General features: G+C 43.3%; 1 protein-coding gene across 1 annotated transcript in view; it reads left to right on the top strand.

The window, feature by feature from the left end:
• The first annotated feature begins 1141 nt into the window (after positions 1-1141).
• TRIP11 (thyroid hormone receptor interactor 11) overlaps positions 1142-14064 on the top strand; it is an 80986-nt gene continuing 68063 nt past the window's right edge. Inside the window, exons 1-4 of the mRNA XM_074956126.1 lie at positions 1142-1637; positions 9958-10034; positions 10653-10763; positions 12263-12541. Of these exons, the coding sequence (XP_074812227.1) occupies positions 1499-1637; positions 9958-10034; positions 10653-10763; positions 12263-12541 (606 nt within the window). The 5' untranslated portion in view covers positions 1142-1498. The remainder of the gene's footprint in view (positions 1638-9957; positions 10035-10652; positions 10764-12262; positions 12542-14064) is intronic.

The following is a 14064-nucleotide window of genomic DNA, read 5'->3' as shown; positions in this document are numbered from 1 at the left end:
GTACGAGGGGCTTGGGGACTCCTCGGAGGCCAGGTTTGTGTGTAGCTGGCAGGAGGGGACTCCCTGGGGGCCAGGTTTGTGTGTAGCTGACAAGGTATGAGGGGCTCAGGGATGCCCCGGGGGCCAGGTTTGTGTGTAGCTGGCGGGGTGCGAGGGGACTCCCCAGGGACCAGATTTGCGTGTAGCTGAAGGCATACGAGGGGCTCAGGAACTCCCCGGAGGCCAGGTTTGTGTGTAGCTGGTGGGGTGCAAGGGGACTTCCTGGGGGCTAGGTTTGTGTGTAGCTGGCGGGGTTCGAGGGGACTCCTCAGCGACCAGGTCTGTGTGTAGCTGGCGGAGTGCGAGGGGCTTGGGGACTCCCCCGGGAGCCACGTTTGTGTGTAGCTGACAAGGTATGAGGGGCTCATGGACTCCCCGGGGGCCAGGTTTGTGTGTAGCTGGCGGGGTGCGAGGGGACTCCCCAGCGACCAGGTCTGTGTGTAGCTGACGGTGTACGAGGGACTCAGGGACTCCCCCCCGTTGGCCAGGTTTGTGTGTAGCTGGCGGGGTGCGAGGGGCTCGGGGACTCCCCGGTGGCCAGGTTTGTGTGTAGCTGGCGGGGTGCGAGGGGCTCGGGGACTCCCTGGTGGCCAGGTTTGTGTGTAGCTGGCGGGGTGCGAGGGGCTTGGGGACTCCTCGGGGAGCCAGGTTTGTGTGTAGCTGGCGGAGTGCGAGGGGCTCGGGGACTCCCCCCCCCGGTGGCCAGGTTTGTGTGTAGCTGGCGGGGTACGAGGGGCTCAGGGACTCCCCCCCGTTGGCCAGGTTTGTGTGTAGCTAGCGGCGTGCGAGGGGCTCAGGGACTCCCCCCCGGTGGCCAGGTTTGTGTGTAGCTGGCGGAGTCTTCGCACAAATGAGACGAGACCAAGGGCGCCTGGAAGTGGAAGCAGCCAAGTTCGGACGCCCCGTGCGGCCAGTGCTATGCCACGCGGTGCGAGTGGCGGTGGCGGACTATCAGTGCACGGGAGCCGCGGACACTTAACATTCGCCTGCACACAACATGTCATTCGACCGCCGCCGCTATCCCGAGTGCCTTTGCTGCCTTGTACACGTCCTAGTAGTCGTGACGCCGCTCTAGCCTCACGCAGCGATTCTCTATGGTTATGCAGGGAGTCTTTGTGGGCTCGGAGGTGTCATGGCGTCCGTCGAGGTGGCAGCGCCTGAAGCTGCCGGGAGGAGCCGCTGACGCCGCTCTCCGAGCCGAGGAGGGAGTAATGGCCGGGGCGCTGGGACTCTTTCACTAGGCTCCAGCCGGAGCCCGGTCTTTCCTGAGCGTGCGAGCCGGGCGGGGTGGCAGGAGCCGGCTCTCCGAGCCCAGGCTGCCCAGCCCCCGGGGGAGATAGCGAGCCGGGGTGAGCTGTTCTGGGGTCCAGCGCCATCCCTGGTGTGAGTGCTGCCTCGGGGAGACCTTTAGCCAGCGCTGAGGACAGTTGGGGCCCGTTGAGCAGCAGCAGCAGCAGAGATGGCCTCCTGGTTAGGGGGCCTGGGCTCGGGGCTGGGCCAGTCCCTGGGGCAGGTGGGGGGCAGCTTGTCCTCCCTTACCGGCCAGATCTCCAGCTTCACCAAAGACATCCTGCTGGAGGGCACCGAGGAAGTGGGAGGTAAGTGTGAGGGGTGGGGAGGAGTTGCTGCGGCCACGGGGGTGCCAACCCTCTGCGATGAGTGTGGGGCTGGGGGGCACTGAGTGCTGGGGAAAGATTGTCGGCTCTATGGGCTGTGATGCTTTCTATATGTGTGTTTAATACCATGTACTCATCTAGTAGCACATTAATGATAATTAATAACTAAGATGTAGCAATTTTTTAAGTGGGAAACAGCTTATTTAGGACTGTGCCCAGCTAGACCACCTGAATTTAGAGATAAACATGACTGAGCTTTTAAGAGTCTTACTGGAATATACCAGTTTAACAAGAGAATTGCTACCTTCATTTCCCCTTTTTAAACAATAATAAAGAGAAATAAAATGTTTAGTGGTAGTGGAGTTTGTTGTTACACCTGTTGGATTTGGTGTGGGGTGGCATTAACACTGCTGATCAAAACAACCAAAATTTGCTGTAACAAATTACTTCTGTGTTTTTTTCTGGAAGGGCCATATGCTTGCTCGCTCTCTTTCCTTTCAAGTTCTTATTCTGTGCACACCACACTATCTGGGCTCTGTGGAGAGTAAACTTAGCAAAGCAAACTATGTATAGTGTAAAGAAAAGGAGTACTTGTGGCACCTTAGAGACTAACCAATTTATTTGAGCATGAGCTTTCGTGAGCTACAGCTCACTTCATCGGATGCATACTGTGGAAACTGCAGAAGACATTATATACACACAGAGATAAGCTATTACCAGCAGGAGAGTGGGGTGGGAGGAGGTATTGTTTCATGATCTCTGTGTGTATATAATGTCTTCTGCAGTTTCCACAGTATGCATCCGATGAAGTGAGCTGTAGCTCACGAAAGCTCATGCTCAAATAAATTGGTTAGTCTCTAAGGTGCCACAAGTACTCCTTTTCTTTTTGCGAATAGAGACTAACACGGCTGTTACTCTGAAACCTATGTATAGTATAAACTTATTTAGAGATATATTGGCATGTAGTCTTATTTTTGTTGTCCTGAAGTGTTGGAATTGCACTAGGGTACTCTGTTGATCAGGTTTGAAAGCATATCAAACTTGTCTTTAGCTTATTATGTTTATTCAGTTTATCTACAGCTTGGTTTGATCTGTTCCATTTAGAATGGGGGAGGTTTTCTAAAACTGCAAACAAATTGCTAGTTCAGTATTTTCCACATATGTATGTGATTGTAAGTCTGATGTGTCATCCAGGCAAGGCTTTAATATAATTGAAACTTTTCTTATTTATATTACAGTAGTGCCCAAAGAATCCAGTCAAGATCGGAACCCATTGAATTAAGTACAACAAAATAGGAAAACACAGTCATTGTCTGAAAGAGCTTTCAATCTAAAATGATAAAAAGAGGCAAAGGGGGAACAAAAGGGATGCACTGTACAAGGAAAGTGATCAGTTCAATGGCGGACATAGAATTAACACTGTGTTAATTGACTGTTTTAGTATTGGTGTCTAATTTTTCCAAGGCATTTAAGCTTTTTAAATTAAACTTTGGACTTTGCCTGTTATAGCTATCTGCATAACATTGTGAAAATATACATACATTAATATAGTTAACATAATTATACATCTGAAAATTATGGCTTTGTTAGAGAAATACTCTTTAATTGAAGCCTTTGTGATTTTAATGGTTGTGTCATTACCAATAGTAGGCCCAGAATTTGGAATTAAATAACATAATTTCACAAGTTTGATGTTATGAAGTGGGTAATCAGCAAAGTAGGAATTCTCTACAGGCAGGCTGTTCCAATATTAAGTGGCTCCAATATTAAGTGGGATAAAGATATTTTGGTTACAGGACTGCCTATATAAAAATGCTTCAAAAGAGAGAGGAGTTTGTTCTGATGGCTGCAATGTACTCTGAGAAAAGATTGTCTATTTCCCTCTACTCTGAAAGATCTACAGTTTTAGATTTAATAATTTTTAAAATTCCCAAGCTTATATTACAGTACAAGCTTTGTTATCTGGCATCTTGGGGGAATGCGGGGGGAGGGGGGTGCCAGTAAGTCAAAAATTCAGGTTAACTAAGAGGGGGAGAGTTTGGATGTGGGAGGGGGCTCAGGATTAGGGGTTGGGTATGGGAGGGGGTACGGGGTGGTGGATCTGGGCAGCACTTACCTCAGACGGCTCCCCGCAAGCAGTGACATGTCCCTGCTGCTCCTAGGTGGAGGTGTGGCTAGGTGCCTCTGCGTGATGCACCTGCGTGTTGCCTCTGCCTTCAGGCGTCGACCCCGCAGCTCCTATTGGCCGCGGTTCCTGGCCAGTGGGAGCTGCAGAGCCAGCACGTGGGGCAGTGCACAGAGCCGCCTATCCACAGCAGCAGGGACATGTCACTGCTTGTGGGGAGTCGCCCGAGGTGAGCGCCGTCCAGATCCAGCACCCCACACTTCTTCCCGTGACCCCATACCCTCCCCCAAGTCCTCTCCCACACCCAAACTCCGTCCCAGAGCCTGCGCTCTGCACCCCCTCCCACATTCTGAACCGCTCGTGGCCGTTTCTCCACCTAGGAGCAGCAGGGACATGTTGCTGCTTCCGGGGAGCCAAGCGGAGCCAGGTAGAAAGCCTGCTGGCCCCACGCCAACCAGATTATAAACCGGATTTTCAATGAGGATCAGAAATGCCGGTTTATAGAGCTTTCCAGTTGGTAAATTGCCAGATAACACAGCTCTTACTGTAATTTGGTTTTGAACCATATTTCACTTAAATGGATGTATCATCATGGACCATTCTTCTGTTACCTGGAAGTAGTACTAAGGGAGATGCAGGATTCAAACTTTCTTTGACTAAAGAGTTGACAATTCTTTTACTATGTTTGAATGCTGTCTGTAGTGATGTCAGTGTGTGTTGCTGTTGCTCCTGTTCTTCTGCCCAATGATGCCTTTGGAAATGTGGTGTTTCAGCTCAGTGTGAATTCTTTCCATAAATATTTATATAACCCTTCTCCCACGTGAAGCCAGCAGCAACCAGGGCCAGGTTCAATATCTAGAGGTTCCTTTTCAACAATACAACACAGAACCAGCTCGAGCCCCCATCGAGTAATCTGGGAAAACTATACACCTCCCCTGGGCACCTCTGAGAGGCAATACTCCTCCGCTCCCAAGCACAGAGTCTGAGTGTAGAAAAGAAACTTTTAATGAAAAGAGGGAAGTCACGCGATAGTAATTAGGGAAAATGCCACAATCAGGATTCGTAGTCATAAAATTGTGAGCAGGACACCTACCCCAGAGTGCGTGGGGCAGTGCCTTCTGCCTCATGTTCTTGAGTTCTACAACCAAAAGTTGCTTTTCTGTGCCCCTCACTGCTCCCTCACCATACCCCACTCACCGTGGTTGTTCTTGGTAAGTGGGGACCCAGGGTTCAGAGGTGCATCTGTCTGAGTTCACCTCCCACCCAGGGAGGAAAGCACCTTGCTTGCTCTGCCATCTGAGCACTTGCTCTGGTTGGCTGCCCCGCCAGTCACTTATTCCTCTCAGGTGGCCACCCTGTCAGCTGCTCTCCCTCTCCGGTGACCCCCTCCTTTTTCCGCTCTGCTCACCAGCTGGTCACCATTCCACTTGTCGGTCACCTTCTGCCACCTGCCTCTCTTCTGTGACCTCTGCAGGTCAGTCTCTTGAGGTTTCACCTAGCTCTTTGTGATAGTCAGCTCTTAGGCTGGGCAGAAACGCTGTTCTACCACAAGTGATTGTAAGGTCTTTTGAGCACTTAAAATAACCAAAGCCTCCTAATGGAGCCTCTGTCTTTGAACAGTGGGGAACAACAGGTTACACCAGACCAGGAACCCTTAGGGAGAGTCCACTTCTCTTGGCTGAGGCTACCTGTCCCCACCCCTCTTACTTTCATAGGGATCTGGTATTCGAGCCCCTGGCTTAATGAGGTCCTTTCAGCTGAGGGTGACCCTCCTCATTTGGGACAGGTTAAGCACAGTTCTGTTCCCCTTTATTCATACAATAAAGACAACAACATTGAGAACATTTCACTATCCCTGCATTCTGGACTAAAGTGATTTGTAACCCAACACCAGCCAAAGTTGATCACTTTGAGCAACACTGCTCTATCTGTTGGATATCTAGGCAGAGTAGGTGTGTTTATGTAAGTACAGTTTGTTCCTGAAATCTATCCCCCTCCCAGCTAGCTGTCAGGGGAGAACTCATTCAGACCCTGCTTACATCTAGAACCAGGTACTGGTTGTAATTGGCAGCAGGGTCCAGGCCTGCCTGTATACATCTAGATACCTGATGTCAATTCTAGCGGTGTCTTATTGAAAAGAGAAAAATTTCCCCTTTCCAGTGGTGTAAAGCTCCCATTTACAGAAGTCACACTTGCCAACATTGTACTCATTTGGTTTTCTCTTGGTGTTCCATGTCATGACAATAGGAAATCCTAGATATGTAGAAGATCTAGTAAGTCCCTTCAAATGCCCTTCTCAAGAAAAAAAATGGAAATGATATCAGTGGACAGAACCTGACTTTCACTGTGGTTTGGACACTGATCTGAACTGCACCAAGTTAACTTATGTTCCCACCATAGTTGCATTCTACAGTGATAAGTGATGCCTGTGATAGCACCCTACTTCTTAAAGTGATGGAGTTAGTTTTATAATTGCAGTCATAAAATGGGAAATGTTTGTTAATTCTGAGATTATAATTTTCACAAATTCCTATTTGCATGAAGAATGCTAAACTATGTAGTAATTTGATATATTGGCGCTTCTCTTCCATGAAAGATGAATAGTGATTCTGGTTTCCAGCGTACAGCGTAAGCAAACTCTTCTGGATGCAAAAATGAAAAAGATGTTGTGTGGTGTTTACTCCTCAGATGTGCGTGATCCCACTGACCGTAGTGAACTCTTCATTTTCCTTTTTGTCTTTGCAGGAATATTGTGAGGACTATTTCTCAAATGTATTGTTGTATGAGTTAGTAGACTTACTGTCTTGAGAGGGAGTAGGGTTCCTGTAGTGTCTAGGAGTTCTTCTCTTTTTTAGTAAAGATGTGCAGTTATTGCACATTGAAAGAATTTTTTTCATCTCATGCCTTTCCTTGCCATATAAACCAATTTCCAGTCACATCCCTTACATTTGACCATCTCTGACTTCCAGTTCTGCTCATTACAGAGCTTGTGGAATATATAGTTTTCCTTAATATGTTAATTAACAATTTTATAGACATAGAAGTGTAGCCTCAAATATTTGAGCCAGTGGAAACTCTCAACATCAATTTTTAAACAGCAGGTGGGAGATTACAAATGCAGTAAATCACCAAGCATTGTTTGCTAGAGTTTTGAAAGAAATAAAGTGTGACATAAGAGGACTGCCAACAGTATTCTATACATCTTTTAAAAACAACGATTGTTCCCTAGGAAAAGGAAGTGTTAATGTAATCTCTGGCTGCTAAAAAAGGGATCCAAGATAAATTGTAGTAGAGTGCGAAAAGAACAGGAGTACTTGTGGCACTTTAGAGACTAACAAATTTATTAGAGCATAAGCTTTTGTGGGCTACAGCCCACTTCATCGGATGCATAGAATGGGACATATAGTAAGAAGATATAGAGAAGCTGTAAGAGGCTAATTAATTAAGATGATACTTAACTTCCTCACACCTTCTTGTCAGCTGTCTAAATGGGCCATCTTGATTATCACTACAAAAGTTTTTTTTTTCTGCTGCTGATAATAGCTCATCTTAATTAGCCTCTTACCGCTTGTATGGCAACTTCCACCTTCTCTGTATGCATCCGATGAAGTGAGCTGTAGCTCACGAAAGCTTATCCTCAGATAAATTTGTTAGTCTCTAAGATGCCACAAGTACTCCTTTTCTTTTTGTCCAAGGATAGAGTATTATGATTGTTGTATTAAGTATAACTTTATGTGGTCAGATCAGATTGGCTTGTGTTAAGGAAAATCTGCCTTTCATATTTGTTTTTGAAAAAGTTAATAAAAGTACACAAAAGGTGACCCATTGGACATCATTTATTTGCATTTCTAATGCAAACCATCACATGGGATTATTAAGAAAAACAAGTCAGCGTTGTGGAAAAAGGCAAAATCCTGGTATGGGTTAAAAGTTTATTCAGCAATAAGAAACAGTCACATAGAGTTAGATTCCCAAAGGTACTCCAGGTGCCTAAGCCCCAATTTTAGGCTCTATTGTGGTCCATAAAACCACGGAAGCGCCTACATTTCAGGGTAAAAGTTTCCTATGTTTCCACTTCTGAGCATGTGCACTATGCCTTCTAGGTTTGCAGACACCTAAGCCCCCCAGTGCAATTCACGAACAGGAGAAGTTATGTGTTCACCTTCGTATCTCGTGTGTGGGGCCCACTCCAGTAGGTGTACTTACCACCACCACCACCACCTCCTCTTCTTCCTCTGGCTATTTCTGTGGAGTTAGGTGCCTGCCTAACTCATTCACACACAAAGCATCTTAGGCACCTAAACAGTCTGATTCTAGGAGATGTGTTCTGAGTTTTGGATTGCCAGCAGAGAGAGGTGCCTTCCTGCAGCCTGGATTTAGGTGACTATCTCCAAGAGAGAGGATGGGGCTTAGGACACACCCCTGTCATTAGCATCTCCCATTAGCTAGATTAGGCAGCTCTCTGCTCAGTATGCTGGTTTTTATGAATCACAGTCCAAGGCTATGTCTACACTACAGACCTTACAGCGGCACAGCTGTACTGCTGCAGTTGTGCTGCTGTAAGGTCTTCCATGTAACCACTCTATGCTGGTGGGAAAGAGCTCTCCTGTCAGAATAATTAAACCACCCCCAACAAGCGGTGGTAGCTATTTCAGTGGGAGTGTGTCTCCCTCTGACATAGCGCTATCCGCACCAGCACGTTTGTCGGTGAAACTTGTTGGTCGGGGTGTTTTTCTCATACCCCTTGACTGATGGGAGTTTTACCAACAAAAGTGCTAGTGTAGACATAACCCAGTGGTTCTCAAACTTGTGTACTGGTGACCCCTTTCACAGAGCAAGCCTCTGAATGCAACCCCTCCCTATAAATTAAAAACACTTCTTATATATTTAACACGATCATAAATGCTGGAGGCAAAGCAGGATTTAGGGTGGAGGCTGACAGCTCACAACCCCCCCCCCCCCGCAATGTAATAACCTTGCGACCCCCTGAGGGGTCCCGACCTCCAGTTTGAGAACCCCTAAGGCACCTGTCTGGCCCTGTGCATTGTATAGGGAGCCTAGGCACCTAACTTACACTGATTCATAAAGCCTAAGTCCCTTTGTGTATGTACCTCACAGTGAACAGCTGCCCCTCCAAACAGAGACATGGTAATAATGGGTCATAGTCATAAGGAAATTTTACAAATGCTAGGGGGAAGTGGGCTAACGGAAGCGAAGGATATTTTCGATTGCATATGACCCTTGGTAATGATACAGAGCACGTTTCCCAATTGCTCCAAATTATTTTGGTTAGTAAAAACTATGGAAGATTGTGAGCCGCTCCAGTTGAATTTAAACACAGTGGTTGCAGGGTGCAGAATTGGTAACATGACAAATTACATTTAATTTGGATAAATGTAAGGTAATGCACACTGACAAAAATGGTCTAAATTTCTGTTATATGGGTAATGAGCTCTGAATTTTACAAACTTCTTTGGGGAAGATGATCTAGTGGTCATGCTCAATGAAGAGGCATATCCCCCATCACACAACTGTAGTAAAGAAAAAATACAAATAGAATACTGGAGTGCTTTAAAATGGGTTTAAAATCATGCAGAAAATATTATCTACAAAAGGGTAATGGTGATGTACCTTTAGCTATAGTACTGTGCTTTTTCTGATTTTGGTTGTCTCCCTTCAGGAAAGGTATAGCAAAATTGAAAAAAGCTCAAAGAAGTGGGACAAAAATTTAGAGGCAACTTGAGATTTGTTTTGTGTTGCAAAAATATGATAGGGAGAATTTCATTGAGGTGTTTAAAATTATAAAGGGTACAGTAAAATAGAACACTTAAATAATTTCAGATTAGAGTAGTAGTTTTAGATGCAACAGGAATAGATTTACAGTTTAAGTTACAGTTTGCCATTGGTTCCAAGAAGTTTCTTAAGAAAGCCTCGATAACAGAAAATATTCCAAAATCCCAAATTGAAGAGGTTTGTTGCACTGTAGTCCATAAAATGTTTTTAAAAGATAGAAAGGAAAATAACTAATAAATGTATGGAGTAATAATATGTAACTAAACCATATAAAGACTTTAAAATAGTCTCTTTACCTGAGAATGCTATTTTGTGTCTCGTCCTCTGGAACTGTTATAGCCAGTTCAGATGAGCACCATGTGAGTGATTTTTTAACTCTTTCAGATGCACCAACGGAACTCCAAGTATCCAATTCTAGGCTAAGAGAAATAGAAAGTACTCATGCAACACAGAGATTGGAGGTAAGCAATTCTGGAATGCAGGTAATTAGGAGAAATAAAGGGATGCTGATCAGGGTGATTTTGATTGTTTCTACATGCATTAGAAATATGATTTTAAAAAAATGCTCACTCTAGAAATGAGAGTGACAATGATGTTTAAATCCGAATTTTTCAGCCTTGTGACCATCCATCATCACATTCAGGGGGCCAGATTTGTTTAGTGGGCATGGACATGTGTGTGTTGTAGATTTATCACCTCTTACATTGTTCATATCAGACAGGGGGACCTTGAAATGTAACAATAGCCCCTGGCTCTGAGATGGTCTCAAGTCCAGGTTTCTTGAAAGTTTCAGCATTTTTCTGCCTGATAAGGAAATAAGTAGATGCTTTATGAATGGCTGGGTTTGCATTTCAGACTTGGCCACAAATCAAAACTAATCTAGAAGGTGTAATTTCTGTCTTATAACCCTCAATCCAGATTTTTATAGGCAATATTTTAAATTTCAAAGAGGTGTTTAAGTTTTAAAGAGTAAAGTAGGACAACATGGAAAGACTGCAACCTAGCTATTTTAATTTTTTCTCCCATTAGCAAATCCCTTAGTTTTACAGTTATTAATAGTCACTTTGCACTTTTTCTAGAATGAGAGACTGAAGAAGGTTTGCAGTGATCTAGAAGAAAAGCATGAAGCAGCAGAGCTTCAGATAAAGCAGTTGTCCATAGAGTACCGAAATCAGCTGCAGCAAAGAGAGGTACAGTGCAGCGTAAATAATTTCAGGCAATATATGTCTGTATTCTTTAACAAAAATGTACTACATTAAGTTTGTATAATAGATATCTTTATCTCTTCAATTAGTATACAGTCTCTAAAGGTGAGAGGCAAGCAGACTGTTCATGGTACAAAGTACACTATTGCTCATCCTGTCATTTACGCTGTTGCACATTTATAAGTGTACAGATTGTCTCAATCGTTCACAAAATGCTTCCAAATCACGTCACATCAGTTTACACTTACACCTGCCAGATGACTTAATATAATGTAGCTATTGGTCTAAATAGCCTCAGAAATATCTTGTCTGATGTCACAGTTTCTCCCTATTTTATTACCACGAAGGAATAACAGAGTAGATTAATCACCACATATTATTATAAATCATTAGATAGTTCTAAATCATGATTTTTGGAAGGATAGGTAAGAAAAGAGAGAATTCTCTTTAAAAGTGTTTACTTCTGTTGTTCTTTCAGATGTTTGTTTGGTTTAAGAGTAGACTTAAAATGGGACAGGATCAACATTCGCAGCTCTGGAAAGTGGATTTTTGGGCATAAAGTAATCCTCTATGCATGCAGTTGTATAATGTGAGATTTTAGAGTCTTCTAAAGAAGGAAAACTAGCAGTACATTTGTAAAACTTGCTTTTACAGAATAGTTTTTTAGCAGAAAGAATATCTTTGAGACGTGTGTTGCATCCATTGATGTCAATACCACATCTCCCATTGACTTCAGTGAGAGCAGGATCAGACCCTTGATTTGTATGTGCATAGGAAAGGACATACTGAAGTTGGAAAAGCAACATCTGGATATTTGTAGTATTTTGTGCATTCTGTATCTTACTTAATGTAAGCAATTTTCTTTTGATCTAAGTGACTTCTTTAATATAGTGTGTTGTGAATGCAAAACCATCAATACATTGAAAAGTTGGAGTATAAAATAAACTCAGTTTTAATATCAAAGTATATAACTTGAGGAACCCTGTACTGGTTGGTTTTATTTTAATATTTAATTAAAAAATCCACCACTTTTATATTTAACTGAGTCGTGGGACTTGGCACTCAGAAGCCTTGCTGTAGAATTTAGGTACATTTGCCTGCTGAATACCGCAAAACCTTTATTTACAAGGAAAGCATTCTTTTTAATGGGCAGTGCAGATACTTTGCTTATATGTTGCCTTTAGCTGACTAGTGCTTAAATGGTAAAGGAATAATTTTAGAAGCAGTTCTACAAGAGTCCTTGCTTTATAAGAGGCCAGTCAAGAACATTCTTCTCCATTGAACTGGAGAGAAAACAACCCCTCCTCCCCCGCACACGTGTGCGTGCGCACACACAGTGAAAGAACAAGGAGACCTCAGTAATTTTATGTCAGATGAAAATACAAATAGTAGATTTAAATTTCATCTATTTACAAGAGATAAAGTGAATATACTTTGAGATTTTTTTTCTTACTAAAATCATGCACTGTATTCTATATATTTAGGTTGAAATCAGCCATCTGAAAGCTAGACAGAATGCACTGCAGGAACAATTGCAGAAGTTGCAGACAGCTGCTCAGTCAGCACAGTTAGGAGCTGGTGTTTTGCCGCCAACCACTACATCAGCTTCCTTTGTTCCTGTGGTTAGACATCATTCTTCAGGTTTTCAAGGGGATGACATGGACTTTGGAGATGTAATCTGGTCCCAGCAAGAAATAAACAGATTGTCCAATGAAGTTTCTAGACTTGAATCTGAGGTTGATCACTGGATGCAGATAGCACAGGTGGGTGATTTTTCCGTATATTTAGTACATTGAGTAAATTGGTCACTCTTGAAACCAGTCATGTGCAAGTTCATGTTAGGCAATTATATGTAGAGAAATAGCATTTAGGTTGACATAGCTGCTGTGCTCAAGGGTGTTAAAAATCCACAGCCCTGAAGACCCCATAGCTATGCTGACGTAATCCCCAATGTAGACACGGGTAGTTGGAGTGCTTCCAACGACCTAACTACTGTTAGGTCCCCAATCTAACGTAATCCCCAATGTAGACACGGATAGTTGGAGTGCTTCCAACGACCTAACTACTGTTGCTCAGGGAGGTGGTGTTCCTACAGCAACTGAAAAACCCCTTCTGTTGATGCAGGCTATATCTACACTGCAGGGTTATGCTGGCATAGATGCGACACCTTAGTTGTGCTGCATTAATCCCCACAGACACTAATACATTCTAACGCTGTTTTTTCTGGTTGGTTGACCCTGGGTACCTTTCAGTCACTGTTGTCCATTTGTTTAAAAAAAAAAAAAGGTAATACATAAAGACCTGCCTTGCAGAAGTGGTGTAAGGATTAATTAACCTGTAGATGGTGCTTTGAAAATAGCTAGCACTATATAAGTTCTAAATATTATTTTTACTTTCTGAGAAAAGGAGCCATAGTAAGACTTAGTTATGGAGACGGAATTTCTTTACGCTTCAGCATTATATTATTAGTACAGCCTCCCCACCCCCTTGAAAATCTGTTAAATTGTTTTATAAATAGGTCTGTCAAGCCATTAAAAAATTAATCACAATTAATCATGCCATTAAAAAAATCAATCACACGATTAAACAATAATAGAATACCATTTATTTAAATATTATTCGATGTTTTCTACATTTTCAAATATATGGATTTCAATTATAACACAGAATACGAAGTATACAGTGCTACTTTATTTTTATATTTATTGCAAATATTTGCACTGTAAAAAAAAGAAAAGAAATAGTATTTTTCAATTCACCTAATACGAGTACTGTAATGCAATCTTTTTATCATAAAAGTTGAACTTACAAATGTAGAATTATATACAAAAAAATAACTGCTTTCAAAAATAAAACAGTGTCAAACTTTAGAGCCTACAAGTCCACTCAGTCCTACTTCAGCCAATCGCTCAAACAAGTTTGTTTACATTTTCAGGAGATAATGCTACCTGCTTCTTGTTCACAATATCACCTAAAACAGAGAACAGGTGTTGGTTCTCATGGCACTGTTGTAACGGGCCTCACAAGATATTTATGTGCCAGATATGCTAAAGATTCATATGGTCCTTCATGCGTCAACCACCATTCTAGAGGACATGCGTCCATGCTGATGAAGGCTTCTGCTCGATAACCATCCAAAGCAGTGTGGGCCGATGCATGTTCATTTTCAGTATCTGAGTCAGATGCCACCAGCAGAAGGTTGATTTTTCTTTTTTGGTGGTTTGGGTTCTGTCGTTTCCTCATCGTAATGTTGCTCTTTTAAGACGTCTGAAAGCATACTCCACAC

The sequence above is a fragment of the Natator depressus genome, chromosome 6, assembly GCF_965152275.1.
Source record: "Natator depressus isolate rNatDep1 chromosome 6, rNatDep2.hap1, whole genome shotgun sequence".
Taxonomy (NCBI): Eukaryota; Metazoa; Chordata; order Testudines; family Cheloniidae; genus Natator; species Natator depressus.
Note: the sequence above shows the minus strand (reverse complement) of the source record. Positions and strands in the feature narration are given on the sequence as shown.